Below are 22,692 nucleotides of genomic sequence, written 5' to 3'. Positions count from 1 at the left end.
TTTATGATTATTATCAATGTTGAAAATAGTTGTGCTGCTTCATATTTTTGTGGAAAACATGATACATTTTTTTTCAAGATTCTTTGATGGATAGAAAGTTCAAAAGAACAGCTTTAATGTGAAATAGAAATCTTTTGTAATTTTTTTTAGAGTTTTTAATGTTACTTTTGATCAATTTAATGCATCCTTAGTGAATAAAAGTATTCATTTCTTAAAAAATATATTTTACTGACCCCAAACCTGTAAATGTTCATATAAACTTTTAGCAGTTAAACATGTTTAAAATTTGTATCAATGGCATTTCCATTATAAACCAATCATAAAAACAAACAAATACATTTATAAAACGATCAAAATATACTTCTTCTTCATATATTGAATATCATGGAAAATATAGAGTTTTTTTTAAGCTACATCACTCTGGTCTACTCTTGATCTGTTTTCACTAATCTGGCGAGTTTAATATCTGTGTTGTTTCTGTCTGTTCAGAGATTGGATACTCAGTGGCTTGTGTGAGTGTAGTTGTGGGTTATGTAAGAGTTTGCTTGAGATATTCACACACCCTGAGCTCGAACGCTTCATTACTCATTACTGTGCTCAGGTTGAATGCCTGCAACTTAAAGAAACAAAGCCTGCCACATTCAGTATCACTCTACACTGCACACGTGTGTGTGTGTGTGTGTGTGTGTGTGTGTGTGTGTGTGTGTGTGTGTGTGTGTGTGTGTGTGTGTGTGTGTGTGTGTGCGCGCGTGTGTGTGTGTGCGTGTGTGTGTGTGTGTGCACGCACGCAAGTATGCTTGTCTAGTATGATGGTATTTATTGTGTCTCATAGTTATATATTTGAGTGAGTGGACATGAGTAAGTGATATGCTGTATTTCACACAAAGTATTTCATTGTCTCCTTCCAGCTTTGTGTGTGTGTGTGTGTGTGTGTGTGTGTGTGTGTGTGTGTGTCTGTGTACCTACTGAACTATATTTTAGGTACAAATTTGTACCCAGAAGTGACCAAAACCTCCAAAAGCCTCCCTTTAGGGATGTCCTCATTTGTAAATCTGGTATAGAAATAAAGTTATTAAAGTTTTTTTTATTTTTTTTATGTAAATATGCAGAAAGTTTTGTGTGATGTGTAGGTTTAGGGGTAGGGTGAGTGTAAGAGGAGAGAATATACACTTTGTACAGTTTAAAAACCATTACGTCTATGGAATGTCCCCATTTAGAAGTAAACTTACGTATGTGTGTGTGTGTGTGTGTGCGTGTGTTTTGAGGGTCGGGCTCTTCCCGCTATTGAAAACTCAATTTAAATTGAACTCATTACTGTCAGGCTGCTAGTTTAAATTGACAGCACTGCACAGCCAGTGATCTAATTCAAATGATTTTTTTTTGTATTTAATGCTGCAGAAACACTGTATAAATCAGTGGTTTTGTGTGTGCATCTGACTGTGTAATTATATATCAGCCTCCACTAAGCACCTCTGGGCTGTCAAGTCTCCTCCAATCACAGCACCCCATTCAAGCCCCAGGGGATGCTGGGTAATCTGTCATGTTCTGTTGCTGTTTGTACATAATTAAGGTCATGAGTGTTTATTGTATAACATATATGCTATATATGGTACATACTTACCGGGTTATTATAATTAAAGTGCCCCTATTATGCTTTTTCGATATACCTTAGTTTCGTGCAGTGTGTAATACAGCTGTGTGTGAGTGTAAAAGTCTGCAAAGTTTTAAAGATCAAAGTGCTCAACAGTTAAAGTAATTGTAAAAGTAAAAGAAATAATAGATTCTGAACTGCTGAAACGAGTCATAAGCAATCTTTTCCTGTTACATACCTACATAATAATGTAACAAATTTGCATAATGCCAGCCTATGGTCTTGATTGGCAATGTCTACTTTGTCCCGCCCTCAAACACTGTAGTTGTAGCTGAGACTGGAAGAGTTTGATTCGAATGATTCAATGATTGATTTGAATTCTGCCGGAATTGATACGGTAAAATAAAGAAATCCAGACTACTTCAAGCTGATTCTCCCCAAATTCTGTGCAATCACCATGGAAATGACTACCGTGAAAAAGCAACCCATGCTCAGCTCATCAGTGCTAAAAGACAAAGACTTTATAAAGTACATTTTTGGGGATTTGTTTCCTTTACTGTACAGGACAGTAGGAGTGACAGGACACAGTGGTAAAGGATCAGAGTCTGGACTCGAACTCCAGTCACAGTTGCACCTTATGTTGGAGCGTGACCAAAAAGACAGTCGGTTGTTTGTTTTTATGAAGAGTCTGTTCTTGCTGGAATTGTAACCTTTGACACTGTGCCTGGTGCTTGTATACTTCTCCAAACCCACACGAAATCTGTATCTGCAAGCAAAGCAAAGTTATATAGTCAGTCACAATTCTCCATATCTCTCCCTCCTTTTGTGCTTATAATGTATTTAGTCTAATTTGAGTGTGCTTTCAGCTAGCAGTAAGTGTATAGTACTCTCAGGTCTGTTATACATGGTTTAAAGTACAGTATGGAAAATTCTGTATATATTCTTTTAAAAATCAGTACAGAAATGTGAATTTTTTTGTAGGTCTGCCCACCATTGACAGAGACTCTGTTAACACTACTGAGTTCACACAATTATACAAGAGACCTTTTTTATGATCTGTGGAATAATGAGCTTTTACACACAAGCTGTCTTTATCATCATTAAATATAACTGTTGCAGAAGCTCCTCATATGAAGAAGCGCTTTGTGCAGTTAGACTGATTACCATACAAAGATAAATCATTACAAATACAATCGAAACATGACTGAGAGGCAGAGCAGAGTCATTTTCAATTAGCGCTCTGGACTGGACTGTCAGACGCATTAGCTGTATAATGTGAGCCATTCTTCTCCAGAGACGCAGAAATGATTGGAACATGGATGACTAGAGTAGTTTCATATAAAAAAAGTACTTATTGCAGGAATAGTATACTTTAAACGATTAAAATTACACTGAATGTAATCGTTTTGGACACAAAACTCCACATTATTTGCAATAAAAGGTACACTATGACTATGTAACTTTTTTTTAATTAAAAATTAATGAAGTTTAAATGAGTTAATACATCATCAATCCTTCTACCAAAATGTGCTTTTGTCTTACCTTGATTAACTATGATAATATTATAAGGGTTTATTTTTTAGACTGGGCAGGATGGTTCTCACAGGAAATTTGCGTACATTTACGAAGAGGGAACGAGACGCTGCGTCAAAACGCTGTGGAAACGCCTCTGCGTGATTGCGTCGTGAAGCACGTATAGAATCAGTCCAATGGCATGACGGAACGTCATAGGCTGGTGACGTCATCGACCTGGAAACTGTAAAGCACACCTGAACCAAACAATGTCAGCTTCTGATAGGCTGGAGCAAGTCGATCACGGGCATGTCAGGAGTATGGAAGGAGATGCAGAGTCTCGTTCCCTCTTCAGGGAACTAAGGTTACATATGTAACCGAGACTCAAGCTGTGTCGAAACGATGTTGTGGGAACACTATACCCACGCCGCCATAAGAGCAAGTTTCCGCCTGTGAAATCAATGCGCACATTCAGAAGAAAGCACCTGCGCCGTTGGAGTGGAGCCGAGGTCGAGGTCATAGAACCTCACGAATGTTTACGGCGAGAACCAGACTGCCGCATCACAAACATCTGGGAGGGAAACTCCTGACAATAATGCTTTGGATGCAGCCATACTCCTAGTCGAGTGAGCCTGTAGAGCCAAAGGTGAAGGCTGACTGGCCGACTGGCCAACTCATAAGCAAGTGAGATGTCCTCGACCACCCACTTGATCATCCTCTGCTTAGATACTGGGCACCCCTTTCTGGGTGACCCAAAGCAAACAAACAGCTGTTCAGATATCCTCCACAGGGCAGCTCTGTGGACATAAGTATCTAAGGCCCTAACTGGGCAGAGCAGATTTAGTTTCTCTTGGTCTGATATCCGGAAGGGAGGAGGACAGAAAGCCTGCAGTGCTATAGGTCTTACGGTATTAGTAGGAACCTTAGGAACATAACCTGATCTAGGGTGAAGAAAAGCCTTTACCATACCGGACGCAAATTCCAAGCATGAGGGATATACCGAGAGTGCTTGAATGTCTCCAATTCTTTAGAGAGCAGAGTTAGTGAGGAGAAAGACAGTCTTCAGAGTGAGAAACTTCTCAGTAACCTCCACAATATGCTCAAAGGGAGCCAAGGAAAGGCCCCTCCAAAACAATGGCCAAATTCCAGGCCGGCGGACTGCAGGTCTAAGCCTCAAAGTGCCACATAGGAAATGGGTTACTAAGGGGTGTCTCCCCAAAGACACACCACGTAAAGGGACTTGGTAAGCTGCCAGGGCCGCCACATACACCTTCAGTGTGGTGGGGGATTACCCTGCATAAAATCATTCCTGCAGGAATTCCAGCACTGCACCCACTGAGAAGTTAACTGGGTCCAACTGGTGATTCCTACACCAAGAAGTGAATAATCTCCACTGCAAGGCATTGAGTTTCCTTGTGGACAGAGCTCTGGAGTAGAGAATGGTCTCAACAGCCTCAGTTGAGAGACTTGAACTTCAGAGGCCAAGCCCACAGTTCACACAATTCTGGGCGGGGGTGAAGGATCGACCCACTCACCTGAGAGAGAAGGCCCCTCCTGGGCAGAATCTTTAGCGGAGAGCCGTCGGGAGAGATACTAGGTCCGAAAACCATACTCGGGCCGGCCAGAATGGGGCTACTAGTAAGAGATGGACCTCGTCCCGGCAAACTCTCTCCAGAACTCCCGGGAGCAGAGTGATCAGGGAAGCCTCGGCCACACCTGTACCATAGTGTCCAGTCCAAGAGGAGCTGGATGAGTGAGGAAGAACCAAAGTGGACAGTGTGTCGTCTCTAGAGATGCAAACAGATCTACTTCTGCTTGACCAAAGTTTAAATACCTTGGGATATATACTGCCCTCAGAGAGAGCAGTTTTCCTTGGGCCCACAGGAGGATCTGGTGAGCCAGCTTGAATAAGGGGCGCGACTAAAGACCCCCCTAATGGTTTATTTAAGAGACCACTAATGTGTTGTTGGACCAAACAAGCACATGATGGCCTCTGCCTCTCCAGGCAGCTTATGTGCTATGAAAGATGATGGTCTCGCCACAGACCTCAAGCCGAAAAACCACTCATGATTTTTGCATGTTCGCACCGCATGAACTGGGAACAATGTTAGGGCTGTATCACAATGTATGATGGGTAATTACTAGGGGTGTAACGATACACGTATTCGTATTGAACCGTTCGGTACGAGGCTTTCGGTTCGGTGTTCGGTTCGCATTTTCAAACCGAACGGTTCGTTGGACCATTTTTCCTGCCGACCAAAATTTTGTTATTTCAAATGTAGGCGGGTCGCGCGTGGTAAGTGCGCTCATAAAGTAAGAGACTCTGGACGACCACAACATTGTCCAACATCAAATGGCAAACGTAATGTAAGCGGAACGAAATTGAGCTACTCGTTATTGTGTGGTTGACGGACCGTTTATCAGTTTGGACCAAAGCAGCGCGAGCCGATCTTGATCAAGCGACACAGTTACTACACAGCGCTAAGAGATACAGTAAAGAAATCATTTGAATTCGCCACTTAAGTAATAACATTGCTGCGAGATCTAGTGAGAAACATTCACATTTCTCCGTTATTAACGGATCAAACAGCGCGTGGAAACCAGGAAGAAACATTGTGTCATGAATGAACTATCCAGTGTCCACAGATCTGCAACATTCACCATGGATTTACTGTAGTGACACTAACTGCAACCATGGAAGTTTGGCAGGAATAGTAGACTATAATGCTTTCAAGTAACATTACGTTGGTTTTATTTTGACATTATGAATAAAATTGCTGCCCTCAAATGTTAATCTGAACTAAAATAAACCTTTGTTTATAACTACTACAATATTAGGCTACATTTCATTTTTTCCAAGGAGCTGTTTTGTTTTATATGCTCCTAAGAAGAGTCTATTATAGCTCCATCATTGCTCAAAGTAAAAAAAAAAAATCATACTTTATTATGTTAGTTTAAAAAAAAAAAAAAAAAAAAATTCTCTGCCATTTCTTTCTTTTTGCTGTATCGAAAACGTACCGAACCGTGACACAAGTGTATCGTATTGAACCGAACCGTGAATTTTGTGAACCCTTACACCCCTAGTAATTACAAACGCTGCTTGAAAAGCAGCAGTATTTGTTTTGCTATTGGCTCTCAAAAGGAATTCTGTGGATGAGCATGTTATCACCATTCAAAACTAAAGCGCACCTTTTCATTTTAAAATTCTAACTAATTGCTCTTTTTCAAAATATGTATGTGGTAAGAATGTTGTCTTGACGAAGCCTTGATTAAATGATAAAGTAATGTAATGACAGCTACAAAAAAAGTGTCGACACTCAAGGCACCTAAAATTATAGATACGAATATTGATATGGATAATAGCGGAGACATTTACTTGATCTTAATTTTAGTTTTAAACCACTCTTAATTTGCCAGATTAAAAAAAAAGTTTTATTTCTGGATGTAAATAAGTCAGCTGGTCCTGACCAATTAGAACAATTTTTCTTAAAATTAGCTGCAGATCACATAGCTGCCCCTTTGACATATATCTATAATCTTTCACTGAATTTGAATGAAGTTATGGAAGTCTGCATTTGTTTTTCCATTGTTAAAAGGAGGAGATCCTTCTGAAATGAATTACTATAGGCCGATTTCTAAACTTTGCATTCTGTCTAAGGTTTTTGAATCTCTTATTAGTGAGAAGTTGATTTCATATTTGAATGAACATGACATCTTATCACATAATCAGTCAGGCTTTAGGAAAAAGCACAGCACAACTACAGCTGCTACCAGGGTTCTAAATTATATCATTGAGGCGCTTGATAGAGGCCATTATTGTTTTTCACTTTTTATTGATTTGTCAAAGGCTTTCGACACCGTTGATTTCAGTATAATGAAAACTAGACTGAGACTAACGTCTAGGTTACGACTGTAACCTCTGTTCCCTGAGAACAGGGAACGAGACACTGCGTCGATTGACGCTTTGGGGAACTCCTCAGGCATGACAGGTGTCTGAAATCACTATCAAATCACGGCAACCCTATTGTCCGGGAACAGCCCATGACTTCATTAACGTGCGACCCGGAAGTATATAAGGGCGCGTTGCAAACATGACAATCACCTTATCGTCTGAAGGGACTGTTAGGTAGGCAGGCACTAGGTATGGCGAAAGACGCAGTGTCTCGTTCCCTGTTCTCAGGGAACAGAGGTTACAATCGTAACCTAGACGTTCCCTTTCGAAAGGGAACTCGCACTGTGTCGATTGACGCTTTGGGGAACGATATACCAACGCCACCATGCTAAGGGGAGTGCATGCTGATTGCCAGTGACAACTGTCAGAACCACCAAATTCAAATGAAATACCCGGTCACTCAGGTCACACTGGGTTGTCAGTGACAGCATTCCCTACGGTCATAGCCAAAGCTATACGCTTCACAGGAAAACCTCCATAAACTTAGTTTAATGAAAGGCCTACCTGGGCCTTCTCAAGGGCCTAGGACCACAGCTTCAAATTAGAAGGGGTCCCTTCTAGGGAATGTGGCTAGGGACCCCGAAGGAGCCCCAGCCAATCACTATTCAGGGGAACATACTCACCCAAAATGCCACCAGGAAGGCCTGTCCTGGCGTCACTTATATGGGACACTTCAGTCTGGCCAACTTCCTGTCTGTCTGAAGACAGAGCCTCTGGACACTTGCCTTTAGGTAAGGCATCCAACCCGAGGGACTGTGAAGCTGACAGTGATCCACTCGGCCCGGATCTAAGAGATTGGGTATCCTGGAGAGCAAGACTCAGCATAGCGCTTACAACCCTTGCTAGCGAGGGGAGTTTCTATGCTCGATCCACAGACTTACCCAGCGCTTGTGTTTCAAAGCACTGAGGAGGCCTGAAAAGGCCTAAGGGCTGACCTAACTGGGAGGCCTCACGAGAGGCCTACGACCGTCTGACCAGGCTCAGGAGGCAAAGTACTCAAAGTGACCCTCAGTGAGGGGACCACATGGCCTGCCTGGTAGGCAAACCAGGCTGTAGGCTAGATAAAAAAGAGAGGTTCCGGGAGGGAACCAGTAGCAGAAAGTGAACACTTTAGTCGTGCTGGGGCGCAAGCTCGCCTTCAGAAGCTGCCTGCTAAGGCCAGCTGAACTGATAGCAACTAGCGGCCACTAGCTGCCAGAACCCAGTATCCCAGTACCACTTACAGGGAGGCCTGGTGAGGCCTACTACCTGATAGCAAGCTAGAAAACTGGTTACTATGAACCCCGACCAGTGAGGTTGGGGACTGAGCTTCATGGTGGCCTGATTTTAAGGCCAACCGCCTGACAGTGGTCTTGCTAGCTGGCAAAAATTACCCACACTGTTGGGGGTTTGCCTTCTGGGAGGCCTAAACGGCCAACTATACAGTAGCTAATCTTATTTGGCTGATCATAATGGCCAGTGAATTTAACAACCAAGCACCCCATGTTAGTCAGGGAGGCCTGCTAAGGCCAGTGCCTGACCATCAATACTTCTGGCTGTGTACCCCGTCACTCGAAAACTCATTTGAGGATTGAGAGGCCTACTTTGCCTGAAGCACACCAGTGCTCTCAGCTATCTACCCATACTGCTGGGGACTCGCTTTTAAGGAGGCCTGGTAGGGCCTACTAGCTGATAGCAAGTCTATTCTGCTACAAACACAACACCGTTGGGAACCATACTATGCCACCCTGCCTCAAGGAGGCACCAGATTCAGGGGCCTACCATCTGTATGCATGGGCATCAGCTCATGGCAATGCTCTGGCTTCAAGGGAGCGTACTTCGAAAACCAAAATGAAGTGAAGGTTAGATCTTTCCGCTCGACTCGAGCCATAGTGGTGTGAGGTAGAATGATACAGAGCTGAAAGTTGAGTACTCAGAACTACTGGACAGGGGAGTACCAAACACCTGCCCCTGAGAATTTAACAGGGTGTGGGCCTGCCAGTGGCTCTAGAAGTGACAGAAATTTTCCTGCGCCCAGCCTAGGGGAGTGGGGCTTTCTTGCAAGCCAACCACCTTCAACCCATCGCTTGAGCATTAGCTCAGCGAGCTGAGTGGAGCCTTCTCTGGAGGCCCAAGTCCATATGCTAGCTCTGCACGGCGGGGTCTGGCAAACAAAAAACGGTCTCTTCGCAAGATGGCCCTTACCCTGCCCAAAAAGACCCATTGTCCTGGGGAGGCCTTATTGAAGGCCTAACCCTAGGTCTTTATCAATCATGCTATTTATTGGACACAACACAGTGTCGACACAGGGCCACTTTTATGCCTGTCATTGATTATGGGGATATTTTGTATAAATCGGCAACAACTAAAGCTCTTTGGATACGTTGTATCATTGTGCACTTACAGTAGGTTTATACTAAATTGTAAATACAATACATCTGTACAACAGAGTTGTTTGGTCGTCATTATCAATACGCAGATGTAAACATTGGTACCTGTTTATTTACAAATCAATTTTGGGTCTATTGCCTCCATTTCTTTGCTCTTTTTCCCAAGACAAACCTGTTGGAGTTTATTATTTGTGCTCACAGGATTTGTATACGCTCTCTGTTCCACTCGCCCAAACTGAATTTGGAAAACAAGCTTTTTTCGGAATGCCGCACCCAGTGATTGGAACTTTTTACAAAATGACCTGAAATTGAAGACCCTGGTGTCAATGAATATTTTAAAATCTTTGCTTAGTGAGCTGTTAAAGGAAAAAACAATTTGTAAATGTTTTTAATTGTTTTGATGATATGTTTTAATGTCATGGTGATTTTCTTTCTTCTTTTATTTCTTTCTTCTTTTATTTTGTTGATAATGTTGTGCTGCTCATCTTGGCCAGGTCACTTCTGTAAAAGAGATTTTTAATCTCAGAAAGTTTTATCTGGTTAAATAAAGGGCAAATAAAAAAAAAGAAAATAAAAAAAAGAAAGCCATAATAAAGCCAGGGGAGCTGTTGTTGTTATCCATTCCTGATGATGACTGCAATGAGCAGAATCCCAGAAGATAAACAGGTGCACTCTAACCAATGAGAGGACAGTTTACTCTCATGTGACTTGTATTAACAGATTTTGGTCTATTAAGAAATGTTGCCTTGTGAAAGCGAACTGAACAGAGAAGAAATTGCAGCATTTGAATCCCTGTTTTGGAACAAAGCAAACGATCTAAGAACGCCCTTAGACTCTGAAGACACACTTTGACACTTTTGATGTTGTTGCATTAGATAACAAATGACAATCTGAAATCATTAATTTACCCTTATGTCAGATTAAACTCATATGATTTTCTTTTATGCAACAAAAGGGAAAACATCAAGAACAATGAATGGGGACTGAAGCTTTCAATCTTCAAAAAAGAACAGAAAAATATCAAAAACGTGGTTCATGATTTTTGAGTGAACTATCCCTTTAAGTGTCCAAACACATTTTGAAGCCCACCACATGCAGACTCACTCTCTGACTGTTGTGTTCATTGTTGTGGGATTTATCGATAGACATAATGACATATTAGGTTAGGTTTGTGTGATTTATGAGATGTATCAGTCAGAGATAATGACTTGTCCTCTTTTAGAGAGACTTCCACTCCCCAGAGATCGGGACACTCACATCTGTGCCCCAGAAAGGCCGCATTAACTGTCCCAGATGTCCTGGTTAATGGCTTAGGCCGCCTCTGTGTCATTAGTCACTTGAGATTCATTTATTGGCACCTCTTGTTGCTAAAACATTCTTTCTTTCATCGCTTTGAGAGTGATAAAATCTACTTATTCTGTCACATTCCTTCTATATGATGATATTTATGAAATTTATTGAATTGCATTTTCTCAATTCTAAATCCTATAGAGACAGTGATGTATAAAGTTATGGTCTTCCGTTCTGTATGGGGTTTGATGGATCAAAACAGATACAGTATTAATTGAATTAATCGACATATTGAATATGGTCTTAGGGGATGTACGAAACCTCTGCATGTCGTGGGGTCTTAAACACATTACCTGACCTCGCTGGACGAGCTGGACTCTCTCTCCAAACATTAAATGGGCACTAATCTCTCTCATGTGTCTATAATTAGAAGATGTTTTTGTCCAAAGCAACATCAAGTAAACTAATGCTCTCCTCCAGAGAAATCCAAGGTTAAGTGCCTTTCCCAATGGCACTATCTGTCTGTCTATCTTGAATTTGCTGTCAGCTGTAGATACTAACTGAACTCTCTAATAACTTTGACTGTTTTGTCTCTCTGATTATCATCCTTTTTTCTGCTACATATTTTGTTTGTAATATTTTGCTTCAAGAAAAGGAAAATAATACAAATGAACACTGCAATATTTCTTAATAATTTGCTACTTGTTGTTAGTGCAGAACACCAGACAAATGACAAAATTGAAATTCTCTCAAACTAATGAAATGAACTTAATCAAAATTCTTTCAACCCTATGATCATTTACCTGTAATATTATATTATTCAGTTCACACTTAAGTATATTCTTTTAATGTATATTATATCCATAAGTACTTCTTTCTCACAAGGGCTATCTTTAACACTGTGAAGTTAAGATTTGGTCCATTATATTAAGACATATTTGAAAGAGGTATAAAAAAAATGAAACTACAGGTATAAGAGGTGGTACCCTGAAATAGAATTTGAAATGCTGCAAGTGTGTGTATGTCATGAGCTCTGTGTCAGAAATGTGCATATGTGTGTGACCTGTGTGTGCTGTCTGGTCATTGATTCAGAAATATTGATTTAATCCAGCATAATCCCTTCTGATCTGCAGTCAGAGCTGATTTAAGAGATTACTGATGGTACTGCCTCCTAACTCTTCTGAAACTGCTTTCCTTATATGTGTTCTTAGATGAGTCCATCGTTCTGGGCTGCAACTCTAAAGAAAAACTAGATTTTAGGCGACTATGGCAAGAAACTTCATTGGATGTTTGGGTACTAAAAAGAAAAAACAGACTCAGCTGGGGGATGAGGTTTATGGTTTTTTTCATGTGTGTATTATATGTTATCTCTGATTTACATAGCACTGAGCATGTGTGTATGTGCATATATTATTCATATACAGAACGACAAACTATTTTAGCCAATATGCTTTAAGGTAACAAGAAATGGTGTTTACAATTAATTTACCTCTGCTATCTGATGTATTACCAAGTGAAATAGGATATTTAACCCCCCATCCCCCAAATCCTTTTATTTTGAAAAGGATTTGATTTTATCCAGGAGTTGACTGGATCATGTCATGAAAAACAGGATCTATATAGCAGGTGATTTGTAGGGAAGGATTGAAATTAAAAGGCATTGGTGATGCTCAATAAAAAGGAAAGTTATGATGAAAGATTGAAAAAACAAACATGTTTTTCTTTGGAATAACTGATGAAGCTTACACAAAAAGACTGGGAACATGTACTAAGACATTATTTTAGTAACTTATTACTCATTTACTCAATTTCTTTGTATTTGCTGTCTTGTGACTGCACTGTTTGTATCTTTCAGAATTATCGTCAGTGTATGGCTGGTCTACTGGTCCCTCCCTATGGTGTGATGGATAGTGTCCCAAATGCTGACAGTAAGTACAAACACTTGTCTTCGTTCTTAAAGGGCCTGTTAACCATTATAATTCTGTCAAAATGTACTCACTGATGTTGTTCCACACATGCATGACTGTCATTCCTCTGTGGAACACAGTTTTTCAGAATCTCTAAACTGCTATTTTCTCATAAAACTAAAGCATATTGTAAACAGGGTCTGTTAGGCAAAACATTCCTTGAAAGTATCATTAAGTAGTTCAACTTGTGTGCTTGTTACATGTCCTCTGAAGCCATACAATAGCTTTTTTTGAGGAAAATATCAAAACATACACTGTTCAAAAGATTAGGGTTGGGATGTTTGACCATGGCTGTACATTTATTTGAACAAAATACAGTAAAAACATTAATATTGAAATATTATCTGAATAAAAGTTCAAATGTAATTTATTTCTGCGATTGAACCAGCCATTACTCCCATCTTCAGTGTCACATGATCCTTCAGAAATCATTCTAATATGTTAATTTGCTGCTCAAGAAACATTTCTTAATGTCATCAATGTTGAAAACAGTTGTGCTGCTTCATATGTTAGCAGGAATCATGATACATGTTGATTTTTTTTTGCTGAATACAAAGTTGAGCATTCATTTGAAACAGAAATCTTTTGTAACAATGTAAAAGTCTTTACTGCCCCTTTTCATCAATACAATTCATCCTTTGCAGAATAAAAGTATTAATTTCTTTTTTAAAAAGGCAGCTATGCTGTAACTTATTCTCAGTTGTGCTTCAGTATAATCAAACTTGGCAAGTTGCGATCAGTTCTCGAGGGTTTTTGCTTTAGCTGATGTTCTCTATACTTTCGAGAGGTCTATACTATATAAGGTTCTTTATATCTATAATTTATATATTTTTAAATGAATTAGCGTGTTTTAAAATGGTAAAACGACTCTTTTTGTCTGACTTCCTTGCTCCCCATATCAGAGGGACCCCCTCACCTCTTACACTCCAGTCATAGGGCCTCTTCTGATTTTTCAAAAGAAAGTTATTATTTATTTATTTTTACAGCTGAGTAAACCTGGCTGTTAATGTTGGGAAGCGTTTTACTTCTCTTTGAGTAAGGAACACTACGGAGACCACATCCTACCCAAAGGGGGAGGTTAGTATGTGGAAAATACCTCCTCACCAGATGGAGAGTACTCCATAGGGAAGAGTCCCTGTGGAGGACTCCACCTGATAAGGGGGAGACTACTGGGCACAGCGACACTACATACAGAGTACAAGCCAGATTACAAGGGATCACCTGAAAGGGGCATACCATGAGTAATAGGCCTGGTAGTGAGTACCGAACTTACTACTGAGGAGTGCTAGGAGGTAGAAAAGATGTCCTGGGTTCACCAAACCAGGGGAACTCTTTTGGACGACAAGGCGCACTCAGAGAGGGGGAGGGTGCCTATGCAAGCACTACACCCAACCACTTGTCCAAGTTTTGCATGTTGTTACCCAAGACTCAAGATGAAACTGGTTCCATACTGAGATTATAGAATCTCGCTAAGGTGTTGAGTGTAGCCCAGCCCGCAGATCTACATACAGTATGTCTGCTAGTGAAGCACCGTTCACCAAAGCCGACGTGGCTGTGATACCCCTTGTGGAGTGAGCTCTCACTCCCAATGTGCATGGTACACCTTGTGTCTGATAAGCCCAGAGAATGGCGTCCACAATCCAGTTGGCCAATCTCTGTTTGGAGACAGCCTTTCCATTCTGCTGACCTCCAAAGCAGCCAAAGAGCTGCTCAGATCTTCTGAAGCTCTGTGTGCGGTCCAGGTATATCTGCAAAGTGTGCACTGGACACAACAGAGTCAGGGCTGGGTCTCCCTCATGCATTTCTCAGGAACATATTTCTCAGGTCATGCTTCCACAAAGACCTGCCTCTCACAGTGTCGTGGTTTGCTGCTATCGGAGAAATGTACACTTTTAGGGTGGAGGCAAACAGGCACCTCTCCAGGCCCTGTTGAAGGAAGGAAAGCATAGACCAGACACCACATTTTCATGGGTCTTCACATCAGGAAGAATTAGAGTACCAAGTTTGGTTGGGCCAGTATGGCAAAACCATTAGGAATTGTTCTTCTTCCCTGACTTTGCACAGTGTTTGTGCAATGAGGCTCACTAGGGTAAATGTATACTTACGCAGGCCCCGGGGGCCAGCTGTGAGCCAGTGCGTCTGTGCCAAGGGGACCTCGGTCAGGGAATACCACAGTGGACAGTGGGAGGATTCATGGGAGGCGAACAGGTCTGCCTGTGATTCCCAGAATCGACTCCAGATCAGCTTGACCACCTGGGAATGGAGTCTCCACTCCCCGAAGCGTAGTCTGATGCAAGAGCAAATCGGCTGCAAGGTTGAGGTCACCCAGGATGTGAGTGGCTTGCAGTGATGCTGACTCCAAAGGAGGAGATGGCGGGACAACGGACAAAAGGACAAAACCTCCACAGGGCTAGCAACGCTGCCAACAACTCAAAGTATTTGATGTGCCAGTGCAGTCGGGGCAGAGTCTATGGGCCCGAGGCTGTGTGCCCGTTGCATACAGCGCCCCAGCCTGTTGCAAGCATCTGTTGTAACATGCCTGGACACTTGTTCTAGGGGAACTCCTGCCCGTAGAAATGCAAGGTCTGATCAGGGGCTGAATAAGCAATGGCAAATTAGCATGATGGCCACGCGATGTATGCCGTGGCGCAATGGCTATCTCGGGTCTCGAGCCTGAAGCCAATGCTGAAGTGGTCTCATATGTATCTACCCCAGCAGCTTGACTGCGACTGAGGATGCCATATGCCCCAGGAGCCTCTGAAAATATTTCAGTGGTACTGCTGTTTTGTGCTTGAACAACTTCAAGCAGTTCAGTCACGACTACGCACGGTCTTGTGAAAGACATGCTGTCATGTTGATCGAGTCCAACTCCACACTGGGAAAAGAGATGGTCTGCACTGGGGAGAGCTTGCTCTTTTCCCAGTTGACCCGAAGTCCCAATGGGTGCTCGAGGACCAAGTCCCTGTGCGCACACATCAACTCTCGTAAGTCGGCTAGGATTAGCCAGTCGTCGAGGTAGTTGAGTATGTGAATGCCCACCTTTCTTAACGGGGCAAGGGAAGCCTCAGCAACCTTTGTAAAGACACAAGGAGACAGGGACAACCCGAAAGGGAGGACCTTGTATTTGTATGCTTGTCACCCAAAAGCAAACCGTAGGAACGGCCTGTGCTGAGGAAGGATACAAATCTAAAAATATGCAACCTTCAGGTCTATCACCGCGAACCAATCTTGATGTTAAACACATGAGTGTGTGGGAATCTCAGTTCATGTTAAATTCAACATTTATTTAATATTTTATTCAAATGAAAAGTTGTATCTGTTAATAGTATTTAATGACCTGAGCTAACATGAACTAACAATGAACAGCTGTATTTTTTAATGCTAATAGGACCTTATTGTTGCTGTGCAGAATTCAGTAAGAATCATTGCTCTCTATTTATATGAAGAGGGGTGTGCTGTTTTATCATAGATTAGAGTCTTCCAGGACTGGATACTTCAAGAGAGTTATTGTTCCTTGAGGAGAAAGCTTTTGTGGTGTGGCTAATGACCCACCCCTGCTCCCCGCGGCCCCTCAGGGCCCATTACTGAAGATTACACACATCCTGCATCCCCATGATGACTTTACATACTATATTTAATCTTCTTGCTTAACCATCGCTTCTGCTGAATCTGCTGCATTTTAATCTTGCCTTGACTAAATGATCGATGCTCATATTAGATTTTAAAGACTTGATCTTTATTTAATTAATTGTATTTGTTACTTTTTTTCCCTTTTTTTTCTAGGAATGCCTGACAAAGAGAACCTGAGCAACAGTTCACCCGGATCATCATCCAAACACTTAAATAAGGTTTGTTTTAACCCAAAAATACAAGCATCTATCTTTGAAATCTTCCACTGTTCATCAGGACACATGTTCACTATCCTGTCTGAAGTCATGACCATCTGATGACAGTCTCTGTGATTGTCATCTTGTGGACCCCAAAAGTGAAAGGTCTGTCATCATTTACTCATCCTAATGTCATTCCAAATAATTCTTCAGTTGCACACAGAAGTTAGGCAAAATGCCTTGAGTGCTCTTTCCATGCAATGAAAGTTAATGGGGGACTGGTGCTATCGATCTTCAGAATAGAAAATAAAATACCATAAAAATATCAAAACAGTAGTCCATATGACTCTTTCACCCTATTCTCAGAGTTGTTTGTAATCATATATTATAATATGTGAAGAACCGACTGAAACTTAAGGAATTCACTGATAATCTTCCCCTCTGCCACAGCTGTCAACTTGCATTCAAGTATGGCATGTAAAGATGCACATAAGTGAAATACATAAATGCTGATTGAGTTTTTATTTGAAATTTTCCTCATTCAACAATATTATACTATTGCTGTGTAGGACTGTTTATGTTCACGTCTGTCTGCATAATAACTTTTTTTCAAGACATTATTTTTGCCTTCATTTTGAGGTGGTTTGTGACAAATCTAGTGCTAATGTGAAATCTGATGAAACGCTCTGCGGCTTCATGCCTGACACCAGGAAGCAAACTTATAGTGAAACCACTTCAGCCTTTCTTTTATAAATAAGCAATTTCTAAAAACTTGCACAGAAAATGAATTCGTCCTAGTCTGCTAATGGGATTTAAGACAGTGTTGGACTCACCTGATGAACAGAGAGAGTTTGATTATTGTTATTTCTCCTTGTTTGCGTCAGTTCCGATAAAACTACATCCTTCCTTCCCACCATCTCCTCCATAGAATACAACATTTGTTTGAAATTTAAAAATGAACTAGGCAGCTCTGGCATCCTCTCTCCCATTTCTGAGCATGTGCCCATTTGGAGTTCCTGTTCCTCTGACCTCTCAGGTCATTTCCCGTCCACTACTCGTTTTTACGGTCACAAGTGCTTTGTTTTTCCTTTTTCTTTTTCTTTTTTGTTTCTATAATGATGCATCCAAATAGCAGGTGATCAATATTGTCCACAACAGAGTGTCTGTGATTTGCATAATGGTGTTGTTTTATTCACTTAAGTCTGTTTGTGGCTTTGGGTAACAGAAGGCAGAATCTGTCTTACGTGATGCACATAATCGTTATGTAATGTAGGAACACACTTCCTCCGAGTGTACAAATCATGCTGTAAGATGCTGAAGATCTCAGCAGACTGACACACTTAAATTGATTTGAACTCGGATGAGTTCACTGTTAATACTGCTCAGAGTCTGTTCTGCACTAGTTGAGCTTTGCATAGCTTGGCTGGATTGCAGACAGAATGTGTTTCTTTGGAACAAAAACTAATTTGAGATATTTTTGCTTCCTAGCTCTTGGTTTCAATTAAAGTTTTGAGATTATTTTTATAGTACATTAAATATTTTTTTCATATTTAATCTTTTACTTGTACATATTTGTTGTATATTAAAAAGGAAATGAAATAAAAAAGAATCAAAAGATATGCACAGAAAATAGTGTTAAGAAAAAAAATTATATATAGTCAGTTTTTTTCTTAACACTATTAGCAGGGATAAGATATAAATATCACTTATTGCAAAAGTGGCATCCCATCACAGTACGACGCTTGAATTCACTGAGCTCTCAGAACGATCCCTTTCTCCCACAAATGTTAGTTAAAACAGACTGCATGGCTAGGGTAGTCGGTCTGATTGAAACACCTGTGCTGTGTCTGACATCACCCCCTATACCCTTAAATATGGCACTATTTGAGGGGACAGCCATTGTAGTGGTGTCTGAAACCATAGTGGACATTATCAAGTGCACTCATTGAATCCCACAATGCACTGCAATAATGAGTGTACACCCAATGTATGCTCAACTGCTAGAGAATACCCATAAAGCACTGTGAACTGAATCATCCATCCATCCATTTTGAACTAATATAGGGAATAGGGAATGAGGGTATTGGGGCGATTTTGGACACAGCCCTGAATTCAAGAATTAAGAGGTGTGTCCCAATACTTTTGTCCATATATTGTATCTCAAAATTGAACAGTACTTGAAAAAACAATGTATATGCTTGTAATGTCTTGCCTCAAATGTAATTCAGGGATACTCCACCGAAAAATGAAAATTCTGTCATCATATACTCACTCTCATGTTGTTTCAAAACTGTATGAATTTCTTTCTTCTGCTGAACTGAAAGGAAGATATTTAGAAGAATGTCAGTAACCAGACGGTTTTAGATACCATTGACTTCCATAGGTCCATAGTATATCCTACTATGGAAGTCAATGGTATCTAAAACCGTCTGGTTACTGACATTCTTCTAAATATCTTCCTTTCAATTCAGCAGAAGAAAGAAATTCATACAGTTTTGAAACAACATGAGAGTGAGTATATGATGACAGAATTTTCATTTTTCGGTGGAGTATCTCTTTAATTCTACAGGCAAAACAGCACGTAAGACAATGTGTTGTTGTAGAAGTACAGCCTGGGTGAGGATTGGAAAAATTTGGTTAAAAATACAGTTTGGTTAAAAATACAGTACACTGGCCTTGGCCAAGCGTTGTTCCTCCAGTGTGGCAGGAGGGAAAGCAGAGCCACAGACGCACCTTCTGTTCAAAGCCCTGATAAAGACTGCAGTATGACACGAATCTTGCTTAACATAATAACATGTAAATTTTTATGTAATATGAGAAGAAGACAGCAGAATTCTACACAAGCTGCTTGTGATGACATTTGTTCTGATATTAAAGCACAGGCTAATGGATTTGTTATGATAAATTGGCACATTCCAAGAATAGGGTACAGAGTAATCAATGTATGTTTGCAACCATAATTTACTTATCTTCACATCAGTGATGTGTAAATATAGTTTAAAAAGTAGATTCATGGGATTTCATTATTCTATAGCAATTAATGAACAGAAATTAATGAAAGAAACTCAATAATTAAACATATTATAGGTTCAAATAAATAGATGAGTGAGTGAAACATGGTTGTGTGAAAATATAGAAATTTTTGCAAGTTTAGATTATTTGTGTGAAAATGACACAAAGGGCCCTATCTTGCACCCAGCGCAAGTGACTTTGTACACCGACGCATGTATCATTCCTATTTTGCACCCGCGCAAAGCGGACTTTTCCCTCCACAGAAGCACGTCGGTTAACTAAGAAATACACTTGCGCTCCCGGGGGCGGTTCAGCGCAAAGAGGAGGCGTGTTCCGGCGCAAACGTTCCCTCATGCTATTTTGCAGGTTTAGAAAACAATTGCGCCACTAAGCAGGAAAAAATAGTTTAAAGTCAGTGGCGCGTTGCGCATGTTATTCATATGCTATTTTAAGGGCGCATGCTTGGCCATAACCAATGTAGCGTGTGCACAACGCGCACTTTGATTCTCTCATCTACACAGAAGCAGCAGTTTTCATTTTTGCAAATCATACATTTTTTTTTTTTTTTTTTTTTTTTACCTTTATTTAACCAGGTTATCTCATTGAGATTTAAAACCTCTTTTCCAAGAGAGACCTGGCCAAGATGACAGTGTATTGACAGCGCACAGTAACAAATATAAACAACAAACACACATACATAAACATAAACAATCAGCATAAGACTACTTAAAAAATACATATTAAAAGCAGTGACAGCAATTTATAGCATCTATTTCCAAAGATTTCATGTAATGTTTAAATTGACCAAAAGAAATCAAATTTTGCAACTTCAAATCAATCTGCAATGTGTTCCATGTGGAAGGGGCTGCATAACTAAAGGCCTTCTTACCAAACTCTGTACGGACCATAGGTACAGACAACAAATACAAATTACCAGAACGCAAATTGTAGGAACAGTTGCTGCGAGACATATAAGTGCAAAGATAAGAAGGGAGCATATCCAACATAGACTTATAAATAAACATAAGCCAATGAATGTGCCTCCTCATTGATAATGAAGGCCATTTTGTCATTTTATACAAAGTACAATGATGTGTTGATGCTTTACATCCAGTCACAAATCTTAGTGCACTATGAAAGACAGTATCCAATGAAGATAAACATTTATCAGGCGCATTTCTATAGAGCAGGTCACCATAATCAAGTGCAGTGAGAAATGTTGCAGCAACCAATCTCTTCCTGGTTTTCCAAGAAAAACAGGCTTTGTTTCTAAAATAAAATCCTATTTTTAATTTGAGCTTCTGTACCAGTTTTTCAATGTGCAACTTAAAAGAGAGCTGATCATCAATTAATATACCCAAGTACTTATACAATTTGACTTGTTCAATCTGTTCTCCATGTATATTAAAAATATTTGGAAGACTTTCAAAAGACTTCTTAGATTTTGAAAAGAGCATAGTCTTAGTTTTCTCAACATTTAAAACTAATTTAAGATGATACAGTTGTGCCTGAACAAGATTGAAAGCGGATTGTTGATGTGAAAAAGCTTGGTGTAAAGTTGCAGCCTTACAATAAATAACGGTATCATCCACATAAAAATGAAAATGAGCTTGTGGGATGTCTTGACCCAAGTTATTAATATAAATAGTAAATAAAATTGGACCCAAAACTGATCCTTGCGGTACACCACTAGATACAGTCAGTGTTGCTGATTTAAGATTGTCCGAATAAACACACTGCGTTCTATCTGCCAAATAATTGGTAAACCAATCTACAGTATGGTCAGAAAAACCAATATTATGTAGCTTTTCCAATAAAATGCAATGATCCACTGTATCAAATGCTTTAGATAAATCTATAAAAAGAGCTACACAGGTGTTCTTACAGTCCACTGCTTCAATAAAGTCATTAATGACCTTCATTGTTGCAGTAGTAGTACTATGCTGCCTTCGAAACCCAGACTGTAAGTCAGACAAAATGTGGTTGGAAACCAAATAATCCTTTAACTGATCACCAACCAGAGTTTCTAAAACTTTAGCTAAAATTGGTAACTTAGAGATCGGTCTATAATTATCCAAATGGGCAGAATCACCACCCTTTAAAAGAGGGAGTACATAGGCCGATTTCCAGATTAATGGAATCTCATTGCAGACTAAGGTGAGATAAAAAAAAATTGAAATTGGTTTAGCAATAAAATTAGCAGCTATTCGCAAAAAATAAGGCTCTAGATTGTCAGGGCCCGGAGATTTACTAGGGTCCAAACAAAGCAACAAGAGCTGATTGCACATCTGCGACAGAGAAAGGCTTTAGACAAAATACCTCTTTGCTTGCCCCAGATTTCGTTGGTGGTACTGATGAATTTAAACAGTTTGTCACGTTTGAATTTCCTACAGGGAGCTGACGCTCAAACAAGGAACCAGCTTCCACAAAGTGCTTATTAAAACAATCCAACATTGCAGGCTTTTCTGATATAACGGCTTTATCATTGATAATATATGGAGGTAACTCATTGTAAGCATTCATGGAGCAAACCGATTTCAATGCTTTCCAGAATTTACGGGGATTGTTTAGGTTCTCTGTTGTAGCTGCTAAATAAAAATCTGATTTTGCTTTTTTGATACAAAATGTGCAGCGGTTGCGCAGCTGTCTAAAACTGAGCCAATCTGAATCTGTCTCAGATTGCCTTGCTTTAGCCCAGGCTTGGTTTCTCTGCCGAAGAAGATTAGCCAACTCCGGAGTAAACCATGGGTTATCCCGTCCCTTTACTCTTAACCTCCGAAAGGGAACATGCTTATCCACAATTCTACTAAAACCATCATAAAAATATTTCCAAGCAAGCTCCACATTATCAATAAATGCAATTCTATCCCATTCAAAGCAAGACAAATCATGCAAAAACGCTTGCTCACAGAAGTGCTTCAAGTTTCTTTTAAAAATTATTCTAGGTTTAGTCTTAGAGAGTTTTGTATTTCGTACTGCTGCAATAACACAGTGATCACTCAAATCATTAGCAAACACACCTATATTTGAATATTTATGAGGTGTGTTTGTCAAGAACACGTCAATAAGAGTAGCTTTATTAGGATTTCTAACATTAGGTCTAGTAGGAGTATTTATTATCTGTGTAAGATTTAAACCATTACAATGATTTTTAAAATCATCAGACACAGAG

At 40.2% G+C, this 22,692-nt stretch overlaps 1 protein-coding gene across 4 annotated transcripts in view; it reads left to right on the top strand.

The window, feature by feature from the left end:
- rapgef4a (Rap guanine nucleotide exchange factor 4a) overlaps nucleotides 1-22,692 on the top strand; it is an 85,502-nt gene that overhangs the window by 32,685 nt on the left and 30,125 nt on the right. For all 4 annotated transcript variants that reach the window (XM_082176066.1, XM_082176065.1, XM_082176068.1 and 1 more), the window contains 2 exons: nucleotides 12,570-12,642; nucleotides 16,465-16,529. In XM_082176066.1, coding sequence (XP_082032192.1) covers nucleotides 12,570-12,642; nucleotides 16,465-16,529 — 138 coding nt within the window. The remainder of the gene's footprint in view (nucleotides 1-12,569; nucleotides 12,643-16,464; nucleotides 16,530-22,692) is intronic.

Source organism: Leuciscus leuciscus (assembly GCF_965113295.1).
Source record: "Leuciscus leuciscus genome assembly, chromosome: 7".
Lineage (NCBI taxonomy): Eukaryota > Metazoa > Chordata > Actinopteri > Cypriniformes > Leuciscidae > Leuciscus > Leuciscus leuciscus.
This window is presented reverse-complemented; position numbering and strand designations above follow the sequence as displayed.